The sequence below is a fragment of the Esox lucius genome, chromosome 21, assembly GCF_011004845.1.
Source record: "Esox lucius isolate fEsoLuc1 chromosome 21, fEsoLuc1.pri, whole genome shotgun sequence".
Lineage (NCBI taxonomy): Eukaryota > Metazoa > Chordata > Actinopteri > Esociformes > Esocidae > Esox > Esox lucius.
The window spans coordinates 23,807,064-23,824,134 of NC_047589.1; the positions used below are offsets into that span (position 1 = coordinate 23,807,064).

The following is a 17,071-nucleotide window of genomic DNA, read 5'->3' on the forward strand; positions in this document are numbered from 1 at the left end:
TTAGGTTTATAGAATTAATGTAATCTCGATTCAAAGCATACTGTGTATGATCAATAGTATGGCTTGGTAAAAATTGAAAGCATATATTCCAGAGTTCGCGGACACTATTCACAGTGAAGGTCTGCATACGTCAGCGCAATCAGAAAATTACCTTTCAATTTCCATCCGGCCGTACCAAGAAAAATCGGTCATTTATATTTTTGACCCAACACAACACGTCCGCACGTTCTCATTTCCACTGCTTCTTAACGTAGTCCCAGTGATAAGAGAATCCCTCGACGGGGTTCACCTTCATGTCAAGCATCCTCTGAGTCTGTTTCGCCACCCACTCCTCAGACAGAGTGTGAGGAACATCGCCATACACTGTGTGATAGAGGGAGGGAGAGAGAGAGAGTGAGAGAGTTAGAGAAATGAAGAGAAAGAGAGAGGAGAGGGAGGACGACATGATAGCTGACTGTGTTGCGTAAGACATTGTCAGTCTGGAGAGATAAGACTAGACAATGTCTAGTGCAACCGGTGTGTGCAACTGGTGACAAAATGATGTTGCAATGGACCTGCTTTGCCAATTTGCTTTTGTTCTGTAAAGACACAAAATAGGTCAAAATGTTTAAGAGTCCATTCTTTTTTTCAAGAATCTTTCGGGAGGCTGCTTCGTGTAAGAGAATTATGCCAGTAAAAACCAAACAGTTTGGCCCAGTTTCCTGGTATAAAATAAACTTAGCCCTGAGACAAACCACTGGACTATAAAAAAAAAAAAATTGTTTCATTAAGTCCAAAACTGGGCTCATGTCCTCAGGAAAACTGGCACTCTGGTTTAGGTTCTGTATTTCATCATCCTCAGTGCCATTGGATGAGACACTGTATGACACTAAAGACATTAGCGCCCTGGTTTCGTTTAAAATAGTTGATGTCACTTCCCACATATAGGCAGTCGTGGTGCAGTCAGTCTTGGGCTCAGGCAACAGTCCCAAATGAGTACAAAGGCGGAAGTGATCTAAGTCACACTTATGTCACCACACTAGAATAGGTACCTACGTCACATGCATTGAGGGCGTTCTATTGGGTTTGCTAGGGTGGACAGTGCATTGAAGACATTATTTCATAGTATGCCTTCAAGCAACGGCAGTAAAAATAACTCAGAACTCTCATACCGCCAGCAAACAGTTCACTTCATAAAAAAGGTTGATTGTACAAAATCCCCCAACATACAGCGGACAGAGAGGTGCAATGTTTCATTCAGAAAATACAACAGAGGCAGTCCGCTCACAGACAACCCTGAGAGCGTACGCCATACAACCAACCGTTAGCACGGTCTAGTCCAGCCTACCTAGAATTAACCTTAAGATATTTGATGATCAACAGTTCATCTTAGATGATAAGTGTAGTGAAGAGGCTAGGTGTCAGAGAATGTTATGCTATGAAACAGCTTCCCCCTATCAGGTTTTCCCCAATCAACAGCTCGTAATGGTAAAGCAAAGCGATCTTTCTATAATCTAGGGTACCAGTAAGCATTTACAGGTCTGAATTTAGTGTGCAGGTCTAAAGCTCTGATCAGGCTGATACTGCAACACTTTCACCAAGCCTGTTGGAAGGTAAGGTGGAGCTTTCACAATGTCACCACACAAAATCCTTCTCAGATTTCCTAAAGTCATTAGACTCTGGAGGGTAGGGGCTCGAGGGTTGTTTCTGGACAGGGTAAGGGCATTACGGTAGCTTGATCTCTCTGTCATTCACTTAGAGAGTGTAAAATGTCAACTCTCAATTCCTGCTTCCTCTGAACTTGGGAGAATCTCAATTAGAAATTCTTAATTTGTTGCATTCCCTCTTGCCTCCTGTTCATACCCCATGTAAAGGTCAGAGGTCCCTCCTCTCCGCTTCTTTTACAGTGGGATTTGAGAAAGAGGTGAGAACAGAGGCCTTGAGGAGTCAATGGAATGCATTCTCCACTGTTTCCTTGATTCTTCCCGCTCACAGCAGATTGGGGACAGAGATGAATCCCCCCCGTCTGCTCCAATGCCCAAGACAAGCTGACTAAAGCCCCAACACACTTGACTACCAGACAGAAAACATTGTGTCCATGTTTCATGTGACACTCTGGAGTAATGTGTAGATGTTTTCTTGTTGCTAGGTGGAATTATGTTGTCATTGTGCAGATCTTGACCTTTTTGTAACTATGCAGAGAAGCAAGAAAATCCAATTCAGATTTATTACACATCAAACTACATCGTGGCCATGAGGTATGGAGAAGTACCATACTACTGATCCAACTGAGAAGTAAAGGGCCAATCCAAACAGGACAATTTTGACCTTCAAACTTCCGTTCCTTGGAGAGATACTTCAGCATCACAACTTTTAACTTAATACCCACACCAATTTTTGGGGCAGAGTAATGTTATTGTGCTACAGCAATCAAAGGCATTCAAAATCCTGAAACTACAAGGAATACCAAACATTCTTCAAGGGAGTGTTCTCAAAATTAGAATTTTGTGTGAAAGGTGAAAGTCACTTCAGTGTCGGAATGCGCCGGAGGCAAAGGCCTGGAGTGAACCTGTGTCCTGAGGGGATGGGAAAGATTGGGGAAATCACCCTTTATCCTTCCTCTTAGAAGTATGGCGCATGTTAACATCTATCCAGGGAGCCGCTATCTCTTTCCTTTCTCTAATTAGGTGGAGGGAGCCCGCTCAGCCTCGCAAGCACCCCGGTTTTCAAGTCCCAGCTCGAACTCCACACTGGGGGGGAATACCCCATGCCTGCCTGAAATGGCTTCCCACCTGTCTGTCTGGGGCTTTCTCTCCTCTCGGTACCTGTCATTTGCTGCCTCTTTCACTACAATTCCCTTTAAAATGTTTTGCTAATTGACCAGCTTCATCATCTTCTTTGTGTTTTGGACTTCCTGTTGCTCAATGGCTCTCTCTCACTTTAACTCCTTTGTTCATTAACTCCATTGAATCCCCTCGCTCTCCCTTTGAACTGTCTCTCTTTTCTATACCTTCCTCCGTTGTCCTGTGTGCGTTCTCTCTCTCTGTCATTATGTATTTCCTGGGTAGCTTTTTTCTGGGGATTCATTGCCTCTCATATGTGAAAGATTGAATTCATGTTAAGTTAGTTTAATTTTCGATTAATCACTTTTAATTCAACCTAGTTCAGGGGACTTGGCACCTAGGGATCAATTAGGGTTTTATCTTGTTAAAAGACAGATTTTATATATATAATGTTTAAAACAAATTGCCCCAAAATATATTTCTAAACAAATGCATTCTAAATGCGAGATATTTTATACTTTAAAATATCAAATAGACAATTTCACCTCCCTGAACACTATGGGGTTTCAGAAGGAGGCTATAAAAAGATAAGAGTTTGCTCCGTTTCTGACACTCATAGACACACACACACGCACACACAGAAAGACAGACAGACACATGCAGTAGGCACAGCCTTCAAACTACACCAGGTGCTCCTTAACAGGGAGTGTCTGGGGGGATTCCTCAACTGAAGAACTGACTCAAACTCCGCGGTCGTCCTCTACCTCCTCCCTCAATCTCTTTATCTCAGTCTGCCTCTCTCCCTTTCTGCCTCAATCTCTCTCACTTGCTCCTTCAATCTCTCGCACTTCCTCCTTCAATCTCTTTCAGTCTCTCGTTCCCTCAATCTCTCTCTAACTCTCTCCCTCCATTTCTCTCAATCACTCTCTTTGTCCACTGTTCTTTATACCACAGTCTGTTAACACAGCATTGTCCAATTATTTCAGGTCGTGAAGAGAATGAGAGAAAACTGTTGGACAGGGAATGTGTGCTGAAGGTGAAAAGTCTGTGTCTGACACCCAACATCACAGACGTGAGATCTGCTGTACATGTCTGCTAGAGCTGTTCAGAGTAGAGGGCTTGAAAGATTTGAAGCCTCATTTTTTGTGGAATGCATTTTAAATTCCGAACACAGTTCTGTGTCTATGTAGGGTTTAAATCCAAAGTGCATTCTATTGGAACACCAAGTCTAATTTTTGCCCTGGTTGAATGAATATATACCACTTAATATAATCCTCCATATATTAAAGTCTAACATGTTTGTTTTCAGCCAAGCAATAACCATGTTTTTTTTCATAGCTTAAGCACATAGCATATCAGTTTAAGAAAATTAAAACATTACATTGCATCACAATATAATGTTTTACTTTTCTTAAACTGATACGAGAGAATGCTAATGTTATGATAATTAAAGCAGAATGACTTGAACCGAGACTGTGCTCTAAGGTTGAGTAAAGCCCAACACTACAACCATGCTGGGATAAAGCAGCACTTGAACCCACAATGCACACAACTTGAACCCACTATCATAAAATAACATTTTCGACAGTATTAGTGAGATTTGTCAGAAGAAGTCATACTGGTGAATGTATAAAATGACAGAACCTGTGGCCTTTGTGATTCCAGTCAGGGACAACTGTATGCTTACAAGTTCCCTGTCTTTTACTACTGTACACTCAGTGCTAAAAAGCCCAACTCCTTGAAAAATACTTTTAAAATGGCAGAACAATATCATGTTCCATACAGAAGTATGCGATCTAACCATTCCTTACTCCAGGAGCTGCCAGTCACTTTGCAGTTATAGCATCTGTCCAGCAACCGAAGTGCTGCTAGATCAAATCCTGACCTGTCCAGGTGAATAAATAAAGCTGTTGTTATGTCCCTGAGGAAGGCAGTTAACCCTCATCATGTCAGCTCCTTGACACCCTCTCCCATTCAGAGGGGTTGGAGTAAATGACAAATCTTCTTGTTACAGTAATGAAAGTAGCTGTATCCTTTCAGTTAAGAGAATTCTGCTCCAGCATAGATGGTTCAATATGTTCACTATAGACAGTTATTTTTTATTCATAATTATTTTCTGTTAGGATAATGTGATAGCAAGATGCTTTTTATTTCCACTAAATATCTTGTTCAGTCATGATATAAATAAAAGGTAATGTACCTTTTTAGGAGAACAGACGGTTAGGTTATGCAGACGCAGTCTAGGATTATTTGACTGACAGTTCTGGTCGCCTTGTGATGGACTTAAGTCCCGCTTCAGACACCGCATTTCTTTAAATACTATGGAAATGGCGGTACCGTGACATTTGGAAACCATCTCCAGACAAGGTTTTGTGCCGACATTTGAAAAGCCACGGTGTACATTTTTACAACCACGCTGTAACCAAAGTCCTTCCAAGGTGCCAAAATCAATGAGTCTGAAAGTGGGAATGGATGGACCTTGGGGGACAAACTGACACATAACCCCATTCCCTTCCCAATTATAAATATTTGCCTGTGTATAATGAAATGGCATTGTCTGTCACCGGTTGTCACTCATGTCAAAATTATATATTTAAAACATAAATAAAAGACAATTGGTCCATGAATCCAACAACACAGTGTGCAGTGAGAATTATGTCAGATGGAGGCTCAGGTGAGTTGGTATACCTTTAACAACTGCCAAGTTCAAAGCTTGGACTCAAACAATTCTTAGGAAGACGCCAGGTATTAATCTGGGGCCAGCTCTATAGAAATGCCCCTCTCCTAGCCTCACCCACAACAACAATGCAAGACACTCCTAACGCCACCATACTGTTTAGAAATAAACAAATGAACGCCAAAGAGACCGGGAAACCCACCGAAGACCCTCTGCCACCAGACCAGCAAGCCAGAAAAACCAAGGAAGATGAAGACTCCTCCGACCACAGACTTCCACTCATCGGACCCTTTCCTCATCTCAGGGTAGCTCAGCTCATGGGTCAGACGGTACACTGTCACAAACAAGAAGAAGGGGGGAAGAGGAAAGAGGAAAAAAGATGTTGAAAACTGAAGAGGGTTTAGTACTCTCCGAATCAGCATTTAAATCATTTAATAGTAATTGGTTGATCCAAGTCAAACAGAATTCAGGAGTATGATTACAATATTATTCTATGTACAATATTAATGTAGCCTTGTTATTATCAGACGTATAAATAATTTATTGAGATGTGATCTCTCTGAATTAGAGGCTGTTCATTTTAAAATGAAGCCATGTTGCAACAACGTGACATATCACAAGCGGTTTTATCCTGCCACCTTGTGTTTGAACAGCCACATTGCAAAATGTAGGTACACAATGGCTTCGGAAAGTATTCAGACCCTTTTCTTTTTCTCCACATTTTGTTGTGTTTTAGACAGGGTCGTCATTATGCCGGGCATCTTTTATGAATTGCCCAGGGTGGTAAATTATTTATATTTGTTTTAACAAAAAATAGGAAGCCCCAAAGGTTTTGTGATCCTAGCAACGTGTCTGGTTACATACTTCTTTTATAATTGATTACAGTTATTGTTTTGCAATCAATCTATACACAGTACCCCTTTAAAACAAAGTATACACATGTTTTTTTTTTTATTTGTGCCAATTGATTGAAAATATTAGATATCTTATGTACATAGCTTTTTAGACCCTTGGCCATGACACATCCACCATCCTGTAGTCATCCTTGAGATGACTGAAGAACTTGGATGGGGTCCACCTTTGCAAATTCAATTGATTGAACTTGATTTAGAAAGGAAAAAATATCTATATAATGCCACTCCCATGAGCACAGAGGGCTCCATTATATGGAAATGATAGACATTTGGAAGAAATAACACTCCTCCTAAAGTTGTCTGTCTAGCCAAACTTGGTAAATGGGCAAAAAGGGCTTTGGACGGAGAGGTGACTTGGAAACCAATGGTCAATCTAACAGAGCTTCAGAGTTTCTCTGCAAAGATATGATAACCTGCCGGAAAGACAAACTTCTCTGCACTTCATCAAATCCAGATGTGCAAAGCTGGTAGAGGTAAACACAAGAAGACTGAAAACTGTGATCACTGCCAAAGGCTTTTCTACAAAGATCTGAATACTTATGTACATGAGATTTCAGGTTTTTGTAAATTGGCACCTGTTTTTGCTTTGTCGTTATGAGGTATTGTGTGTAGATTCACAGCAAAAACAAAATATTAATAAATTATAGGTTAGGTCTATAACACAACAAAATGTGTAGAAAGTGAATACTTTTTGAAGGCACTGTACGGAATGCAAAGATATTTTCAAATGCAACTGCATTCGAATAATTAAAACAATAATTAAAAAGCTGAATCTATGTACTAACCTACAAATTCATGATCTACCCCAGAACATGTATTTCAACATGTTATTCCCACCCATGCTTTAAATACAACCCTTTTCCATTGTAAAGGGATAATTTACTAATCATTTACTGAAACCTGGAGCCAAAGTCCCTTATTGTATTGCTTGAGGATATGTAATTTCAATAGGTGCATTTAGCTCAGGTGATGATTCCTTGCACATTCGCGTGAAGCCATACAAACGATCAATTTATTTTTAGTTGAAAACATTTTCTGCCATGTGCGATGACAATCGTGAAGCAGCTGTCATTGTGATTTGCCAACTAGTAATTACATGCAATTTTGTCCTCCCTGGTGAGTTTGGTCCATGGCCCCTTCTCCTTCTCCTTGAGCTGCTTCTGCTCAGAGTTCAGGTTCCTAACGAACGGAATGTCAGGAAGAGGTGTGTCCAGACGATTGTAGTACTGTGGCGCAGAGCAGTCAAGCACATCGGCGCTGACATCTACATTCAGACACAGAGAAACGGACAGCCAGAATTATACATTCAGAGAAAATAAGCGTTTTATTTAGAAAGGCTTCATATTGAAAAAAATATATAAGACCAGGAGAACATATCCTTTCCTAAAATGTTGAATTTAATACTCATTAACAATAGGTTTGATTAGATTTGTGCGGTTAGTGTTATCACAGTATTTCAATCCATGACATTTTTGCCCCTCCCTATTTCGTCAACTCACAGCAGACCTCACAAGGGAATGTCAGTGAGGTTATCCCTCCCTCTACTGGCTAAATAGTGTATAGCCTGCACCAGGAGCCCTGTGCCCTGACACCTTCAACAGCCCAGTCCCTGAATGACCTTGTGTCCCGTGGTTGGCAAGGAGTCAAGCCCATGAGGCTTGTGATACCCATGTTTTTACCAGTAACAGGTCCCTGACTGACTCCAAAGTAACAAGCGACACTTCACAGCTTAATCATTTACTAGCCCTGCCATTCCAGACTTGTCCAAAGCACAATGTGCCCACACCTTTTTTTTTGTTTGGAAAGTTGTAGGGCCAGGGGGTTGGGTGGGGGGGGGGTAATTACTAGAGGTATTGTAAAATATATTACATGACCACCCCCCTTTTAAAGAAAAAAAAACGTCTGAAGAGAAGAGTGTCAACACTGTGTTCATAAACGTGGATATGGACTTTACCACTTTAACGTGATTTTGGTGGACAGGCAATGGCGCTAAGGGCTATAGGTCAGAAGCCTGTGGGTTTGACCACCACTGAGGACACTGGAGAAGGTTTCTCAGCTGCCCGTTTCTGTGGGATCATGACCGCCTCCAGATAATGATCAGCTCGGGGGATTCAAATGTTTAGATGTAAACGCTAGACACAAAATTCATAATTAAATAAAATGATATGATTATGTAAAATGTGCGCATGAACAGGTTTATGGCTTCCCATGACTTTGTGAAAAAAAAATAAACGGATTAATTTAATTAGACCTTAGTATACGTCATTACTATACATTAACAATGTTTAATAAATATTACACTACATAAAATAAACTCATGAGAGCAGAAGACATCATTGAACTTCTGGTTGAGATTTGAACTGTTTAGAGTTCGATGGATTCTTTATTGGAAACAAGAAACATTTTAAACACTGCATGTTTAGCAGAGTCAATAAAAATAATACACAAGCTAAGCAATCACCAGGAAGGCATAAGAGATGTTCACTTGCAGCAGCTGGAAAAAAAAAGACCTCCAAGTCTCCAATCCATACCCAAAACAACACATCAATCTTAGAGAAGATCCTCACCTCCTCCATCACTGTTTGGTTTGGAGAGTTAAACAGCAACGGACAGCAGAGTTAAACAGCAACGGACTGTGCAATCAGCAAAAATGTGTCATCGGCTGCCACCTGTCCTCCATTAAGGTCTGACACGATTCCAAGTCAGGAAAGATCCAGGCCTCAATCGTTCCAAAAGGCATTGTTGACCCGTCCCACTCCAGGCCCCAATTGTTCCAAAAATAATCCTCCTTACAGCGTAATCAAGACCCAAAAAATCGTGGCACTGCAAACATTTATTTCCTTGTGCTGTGGCTCTCAGCAACTAGCCACTTTTAAATAATCAGCTACAGTATACTGTACCTAAACCTCTGCTTATCTACTCTCATCCAGATATAACGGGCCCATGTTGTTAAAACTGTACTGGAATCAGTCGCAAATGAACTTGGCTAGTTCATGAGCTGTCTGGAGTGCTGAACGTTAATCTTTTTGAGGGAAATGCATGAGGTACCCCAGACAGATGTAAAATCTATCATAGCCAATCACCAGCTTTGATTCACACAGAGTCAAAAAACATTTGATCAAGGCAGGAAGAAAAGTGGGACCTGCAATTGAGTGTGGGTATTTCTTTTTAACGTCACATCTGTGAATATTTGGCTATAGCGCACCTGAACACATTATTAGGAATATCGTTCTGGGGAATATACACCGATCAGCCCTAACATTATGACCACTGGCAGGTGAAGAGATTAACACTGATAATCTCGTTATCATGGCACCACTCAGTGGGTGAGATATATTAGGCAGCAAGTGAACATTCTGTCAAGCCGGTGGAGGCAGTGTGATGCTTTGGGCAATGTTCTGCTGGGACACCTTGGGTCCTGCCATTCATGTGGTTGTTACTTTCACACATACCACGTACCTGAGCATTGTTACAGACCGTGTGCACCCTTTCATGGCAACAGTATTCCCTGAAGGCATTGGCCTCTTTCAGCAGGATAATGCGCCCTTGCCACATAGCAAAAATTGTTCAGGATTGGTTTCAGAAACACAACGAGTTCAAGGTGTTGACTTGGCCTCCAAATTCCCCAGATCTCATTCCAATCGAGCATTTGTGGGATGTGATGGACAAACAGGTCCGATCCATGGAGGCCCCACCTCGCAACTTACAGGACTTAAAGGATCTGCTGCTAACGTCAGAGGTCTAGTAGAGTCCATGCCTCGAGGGGTCAGGGCTGTTTTGGCGGCAAAAGGGGGACCTATACAATATTAGGCAGGTGGTCGTAATGTTATGGCTGATCTTTTTGCTAGCCTAAGCTAAGCATTCACATTTCCACAAACATACAGCATTCTTACAGCTGAATTTACAAATGACATGCCGTGAACATGTATTTATCCCCTAATTCCTGTTTGCAGAAATAATTATTTGTCGACTTACTTTTAAGTTACCTAATTTATGCCTTCGATCCCTCATTCATTGAATTTGGATATTTTCTTCATTTTGAGCCATTGTGTTATAGCTTGTGTGTGTTGGATCATTGTCCTGTTCCAACTTACAATTTGGTTCAGCTTCAGCTTTTTTGAACGCCTCACATACTCCTCAAGAATTCCCTGGCATAATACAGAATTCATCACTGACTCAATAATGGCAAGTTGGCCAGACCCTGAGGAAGCAAAGTAGCCCCAAACTATAATGCTGCAGCCTCCATGCTTTACAGTTGGTATGAGGTTCTTCTGTTCAAAGGCCGCTTTAGTTGTTCAATAGGTCTTTTGATCTTGGCATGATGTGTAATGGTACCCAAAATTTAAAAACCAAATACATTATCTAATCTTTTTGGACAACTGGATCCTCCCAAGTTAATCTCAAATGATCTTAAATCATGTACACCTGTTTGTTGCACATGATCTTAGCCATTTATTTGATGATAAAGGTATGTTTGTACTAACATTGTCTACATTTTCACGTTATTAACATTTCAGGCATCAGAATGTATTTCATATTTTATTCTGAAATATATGTCAAAATGTATAAATACATAAAAAAAATTGTCAAAATGTATTTCAAAACAATTAATGTTCACCATCCAAAATGACATACATTTAAGACTTGTTCTATTTTATCACTTCACAGCAGACCTGAAAATAAATTATACCTTTATTTTAACAAGTAACACAAATTAACTTCCACCTTAAAGTGGTGGAGGGGTTTGAGTACCTGAATGACCCTAGGAGCTATGTTGTCTGGGGCTATATGCCCCTGGTAAGGTCTCCCAAGGCAAACAGGTCCTAGGCGACGGGTCAGACTAAGAGCGGTTCAAAACCCCCTTAATGACGAAAAAAAATTTTAGTTCCGTGACATCGCCCGGTATGGCGCAGCCTGGCCCCACCCTGGAGCCAGGCCCGGGGTTGGTGCTCCTACGCCAGCGCCTGGTGGCCAGGCCTTTCCCCATGGGGCCCGGCCGGGCTCAGCCCGAAGGAGCGACATGGGGCCGCCTTCCCATGGGCTCAACCACCACAGGAGGGACCATAAGGGGCCGGTGCGGAGAGGATCGGGCGGCAGTCGAAGGCGGGGGCCTAGACAACCCGATCCCTGGACACGGAAACTAGCTCTAGGGACATCACCTCGCTGGCAGGGAAGGAGCCTGAGATCGTGCGTGAGGTTGAGAGGTTCCGACTAGAGGTAGTCGGGATCACCTCTACGCACGGCTTGGGCTCTGGAACCACACTCCTTGAGAGAGGATGGACCCTTCACCACTCTGGAGTTGCCCATGGTGATAGGCAGCGGGCTGGTGTGGGTTTCCTTATAGCTCCCCAGCTCTGCCGCCATGTGCTGGAGTTTACCCCGGTGAACGAGAGGGTCGTTTCCCTGCGCCTACGGGTCGGGGATAGGTCTCTCACTGTTGTTTGTGCCTACGGGCCGAACAGCAGTGCAGAGTACCCAACCTTCTTGGAGTCTCTGGGAGGGGTGCTGGAAAGTGCTCCGACTGGGGACTCTATCGTTCTACTGGGGGACTTCAACGCCCACGTGGGCAACGACAGTGACACCTGGAGGGGCGTGATTGGGAGGAACGGCCCCCCTGATCTGAACCCGAGCAGTGTTTAGTTATTGGACTTCTGTGCAAGTCACAGTTTGTCCATAACGAACACCATGTTCAAGCATAAGGGTGTCCATCAGTGCACGTGGCACCAGGACACCCTAGCCCGCAGGTCGATTATCGACTTAGTTGTCGTTTCATCTGACTTGCGGTTGTATGTCTTGGACACTCGGGTGAAGAGAGGGGCGGAGCTGTCAATTGATCACCACCTGGTGGTGAGTTGGATCCGATGGCGGGGGAGGAAGCTGGCGGTGGAGACCATGTTCTCCATTGTCGAAGCAGCAGCTCGGAGCTGTGGCCGTAAGGTCTCCGGTGCCTGTCGAGGCGGCAATCCCCGAACCCGGTGGTGAACACCGGAAGTAAGGGATGCCGTCAAGCTGAAGAAGGAGTCCTAGCAGGCCTGGCTGACTTGGGGGACTCCTGAGGCAGCTGACGGGTACCGACAGGCCAAGCGGACTGCAGCCCAGGTGGTTGTGGAGGCAAAAACTCAGGCCTGGGAGGAGTTTGGTGAGGCCATAGAGAAGGACTATCGGCTGGCCTCGAAGAGATTCTGGCAAACTGTCCAGCGCCTCAGGAGAGGGAAACAGTGCCCTACCAACGCTGTTTACAGTAGAGGTGGGCAGCTGTTGACCTCAACTGGGGATGTCATCAGGCGGTGGAAGGAGTACTTCGAGGATCTCCTCAATCCCGCCGTCACGTCTTCCATTGAGGAAGCAGAGGATGAGGGCTCAGAGGTGGTCAAGAAACTCCTCAGTGGCAAGGCACCGGGGGTGGATGAGATCCGCCCTGAGTACCTCAAGTCTCTGGATGTTGTGGGGCTGTCTTGGTTGACACGCCTGTGCAACATCGCGTGGCGGTCAGGGACAGTGCCTCTGGGATGGCAGACCGGGGTGGTGGTCCCTCTTTTTAAGAAGGGGGACCGGAGAGTGTGTTCCAACTATAGGGGGATCACACTTCTCAGCCTCCCCGGGAAAGTCTATGCCAGGGTTCTGGAGAGGAGAATACGGCCGATAGTAGGAGGAACAGTGTGGTTTTCGTCTGGGCTGTGGAACACTGGACCAGCTCTATACCCTCTACGGGGTGTTGGAGGGTTCATGGGAGTTTGCCCAACCAATCCACATGTGTTTTGTGGATTTGGAGAAGGCATTCGACTGTGTCCCTCGCGGCATCCTGTGGAGGGTGCTTTGGGAATATGGGATCCTGGGTCCTTAGCTAAGGGCTGTCAGGTCCCTGTACGACAGAAGCAGGAGCTTGGTCCGCATTGCCGGCAGTAAGTCAGACTTGTTCCCAGTGCATGTTGGACTCCCGGGAGGAGCTCAGAGTAGAGCCGCTGCTCCTCCACATCGAGAGGGGTCAGCTGAGGTGGCTTGGGCATCTGTTTCGGATGCTTCCGGAACGCCTTCCTGGGAAGGTGTTCCGGTCCCGTCCCACTGGGAGGAGACCCCGGGGAAGACCTAGGACATGCTGGAGGGAGTATGTCTCCCGGCTGGCCTTGGAACGCCTCGGTGTCCCCCCGGAAGAGCTGGAGGAAGTGGCTGGGGAGAGGGAAGTCTGGGCATCTCTGCTTAGACTGCTGACCCCGTGACCCGGCCCCGGATAAGCGGGAGATTATGGTATGGTATGGTAACACAAATTAAGACCAACATCTCTTCTATAGTTAAACACAGATGTTATTCCGCTTTTAGTGGATAAGGGGCCTGGCAAGGACTTTAGGTTCCCTTAGGTGTAACCCAGGGAGTGACATTTTGCTGAAATCAATTTTATATTACAGCCAATAGGCTCTGTGCACAAGCGTATGGACGAACTTCCGCTTTAGCCAGATGTCGGCATATCATTTTCCGGTTTACTTAAGGCGATCACCCACGTCGCCCAAACTTTCCGTTTTTAGTAGATGTCTCCAAGACCTGCCTAAAATAAGCATTAGAGATGTCCATCGAATTGTTGATGCCTGGTCCCCTGCTCCAAAAAGCAAGCGGAACAAGGGATTCAAACTCTATGTATCGAGTTATCTGCACAACTAGGAGGGTAAGTAGTTCACTGTGGTGTGCGGGCGGCTATCGGCTAAGCTAATTAGCGACGTGTTGCTTTTTAGTGTAGTATTAGGCAGAACAATAGAACGAATAAAAATTCACCCTAGCCTCAGAAAACGGCAAAAGAACGCTGGCTGAGCTGGAACGCTAGCGCGTCATAGCAAGTGAATTGAAACGAACCTTGTTCAGCCTCTTCTAACCTGAATGAAGCTTAAAATTCCATAGCCTCAAAAAAGCACCAAAACAGGTCTCCTCTTTTATTTTACTACTGTAACCTCATGTCACAACGAAACAGAAAAATAACAACTGGCATAGGAAGTAAACATCTGGTCCTATATGATATTAATTCCGCTTAAACCTGCGTTAGGTGGAAGTATATAAAAAAATCGCCTTTTCTGACTATTTCTAGTCTAGTGTTTGAAGTCATTGAATGGCGCAAGCCATATTTTATTAAAAAGAGGACATTATCCTGATTAAAATGATGCCCCACTTGTACCTTGAAACTTAAATGAGTCACGTACATTATATATATTTTTTTTCGTACAACAGCATCACTCATCTTGTTGTGAGTTTAGGTGTTTACTAATGCGGATGAGTATTAGTAAGTAAACCGGAAACTGCAATACCGACTTCTAGACAAAAGCGAAAGTTCGTCACTACGCTGGTGCACAGAGTCTATAATAGGACTGGAATTTCTAAACAAATTCGGTGTACGCTTGTCTCACAGTGAATATACAAACAACACCTTACAAATGTTCATAATTAGATCATAAGTATTGATGACATCACTTTGTGGTGTTTCAAAATACATTTCATCTTGCAGTCACCAATATACTCTAAAGTACTGTAGCAACCTCGGTAAGGCCGCAACTCGCCCCTCTAAACAAGATATCCCTGTTTGGTTTGCATGCTCGACTTGGAAGCCAAACATCACAAATTCAAGACACAGCCAGCCAAACGCAGCTGTACATTTAATGTATTCAAATATAATATTTTCAAAATGTATTGAGAAATATATTTTGTATGTATTTTCGAATACATTTTTCAATGCATCTACAACAGTTGTTGATACATTTTATGTGCATTTGGTAATATATTTATAAACGTATTCTATTGGCCATTTCTAAATATATATATATATATATATATATGGATTGATTTTCCCGAATGGGGTAACCGCACATATGTATTGATTTTCCCGAATGGGGTAACCGCACATAACCACGCTAGAAGTGTAGCCCACGGCAGAAGTAGTGCTCATAATGACTGTTTCCAAATCTCATTACAACTTTTAAACCCAGAGGCGCAGCAACAGGAGACACCGGGTTGTAGTTGGGGTCAGCAAATATACCAGTGGAAAGAAGACTCACGTTTAGGGTTTCCAGGTCTAGGGTGGTAAGAGAAGAAAATGTGTCTTTGGTTGTTAGCCAACTTATCTCGAAATCAAAATTACAGACCTAGATTTGAGCTGATGTCTTATTTAGACAAAACCGTCTAACTCGACAAAACCGTCACATGATACCACTGTTGCGCCTATTTTGTGCATAACTTTAGCTGGCTAACTAGTCATGACATGTCGCGAGCATCACTGATGTACATTCTGCCTGTCTTTATACAAAACTCTGATCATACTTTAACGTTTTTTGTAACAAGTGTCCCTTCCCATTCTTGCGGTGGGGGTGCTGGTAGGCCTACGCCCACGGAGATCATGAGCTAGGCCATGAGGAAATACGCATGTTGTAGGGCGCATTTTCCACGCGCAATGTGCATGAGGTAGAATAATGTTGGTTCCATACCGGGAACTAATATAATATACTTTAACTCTGTTTCAAGAAGGAGTTTACCTTTTCCATGAACAGCCTGCACACTACAGGTTGATGAAAGTGGTCTCCAAAACCCAATCTTGAACCCGCGCACGAGAGCCCGAGAGGTCAACATCTGGGTAGAGATACATATGGTAAGGGCAAAGCGGTTGCTGTTTCTGGCGAATACACTATTAGTGCACTTTGCGGCCATAATAATAAGGGCACTTTAATATTACTTTTAACAGTTGCATTAAATACACATTTTTAAACACATTTCAAACACAAAATCAAATTATGAACGGTTTCCAAAATAAACAAATGCATGTTCCAGAAATGGATTCTAAAATTACATTTAGGCTACTGCGCCTGTTGAGCTAGTGTCCTACAAATGAATCAAGGACAGACAGTACTAACAGGAGAGTGCTTCGACTGTCACGTAGCACTGAACCCAAAATGCATTGTGTTTAGTATTAGCACGTCTCCATCAGTTTGCATTTGTTCGTAATACCAAACAATCGCCCTGTATGATAATGCACATACTCAAATGCTACACGACTAATTGAAACGAAAACATTGCTGGGTTAGAATAGTTTTCCAGATAATAAAATAGCATTACATTGTTACACCGTTTTCGCAACGTCTTATGTTTGAGTGCTAAATTTATCTAAATAAAACACAATATAACACAAACCTTTTGCAAGCAATATTTAACGAATATCCATCCATCTGACATTTAATACGTATATATTATCCAATAATTAGCTATATAAGTGTAGCTGAACATGTTGCTAAATTGTTGAGTATATGTGAAAGTGTATAGGATTAGCTTAATAACAATAGCCTTGTAAAAATATACATTCTAAAATAATTACCTGATCGTCCTTTTATTCACTCCTGTTGTCCGAAATGCCTACGTGATATCTCAATGGGAGTGCATGGACAACTTAGAATTGTATCGAAGTAGGGTTTTAAGTCAGGTGTCCCCACAGATGTAGATAGAGGAAGCCTTCATATATATTTCCCATTGTATATACTGTGGACTCAGTGGCAGGGCTATTGAGGGACTTCCAACTTCCTTGGATGACCCGTTTTGATGACTCACTTTGGTGTGAGACAAAATTTATCATCAGAAGAGATCAGACAATTCAGTTCAATAAGTCTCAGATAGTCATTGAAGGCATCCGTTAATTCAATGTTCACGCTATAACATTTTGTTTCAGACAAGTCATTTATCCATCTCTATGCCTGTCC

The 17,071-nt window shown here is 43.0% G+C and overlaps 1 protein-coding gene across 1 annotated transcript; it reads right to left on the reverse strand.

Moving 5' to 3' along the window:
* Window positions 1-16,763, reverse strand: LOC105027304 (cytochrome c oxidase subunit 4 isoform 1, mitochondrial-like). Its single transcript, NM_001304199.1, is given in 5 exon segments — window positions 1-363; window positions 5,642-5,773; window positions 7,450-7,617; window positions 15,860-15,953; window positions 16,693-16,763. Coding segments are annotated over 4 exon segments (528 nt in total). The 5' UTR covers window positions 16,693-16,763; the 3' UTR covers window positions 1-229.
* Between the last annotated feature and the right edge of the window lie 308 nt (window positions 16,764-17,071).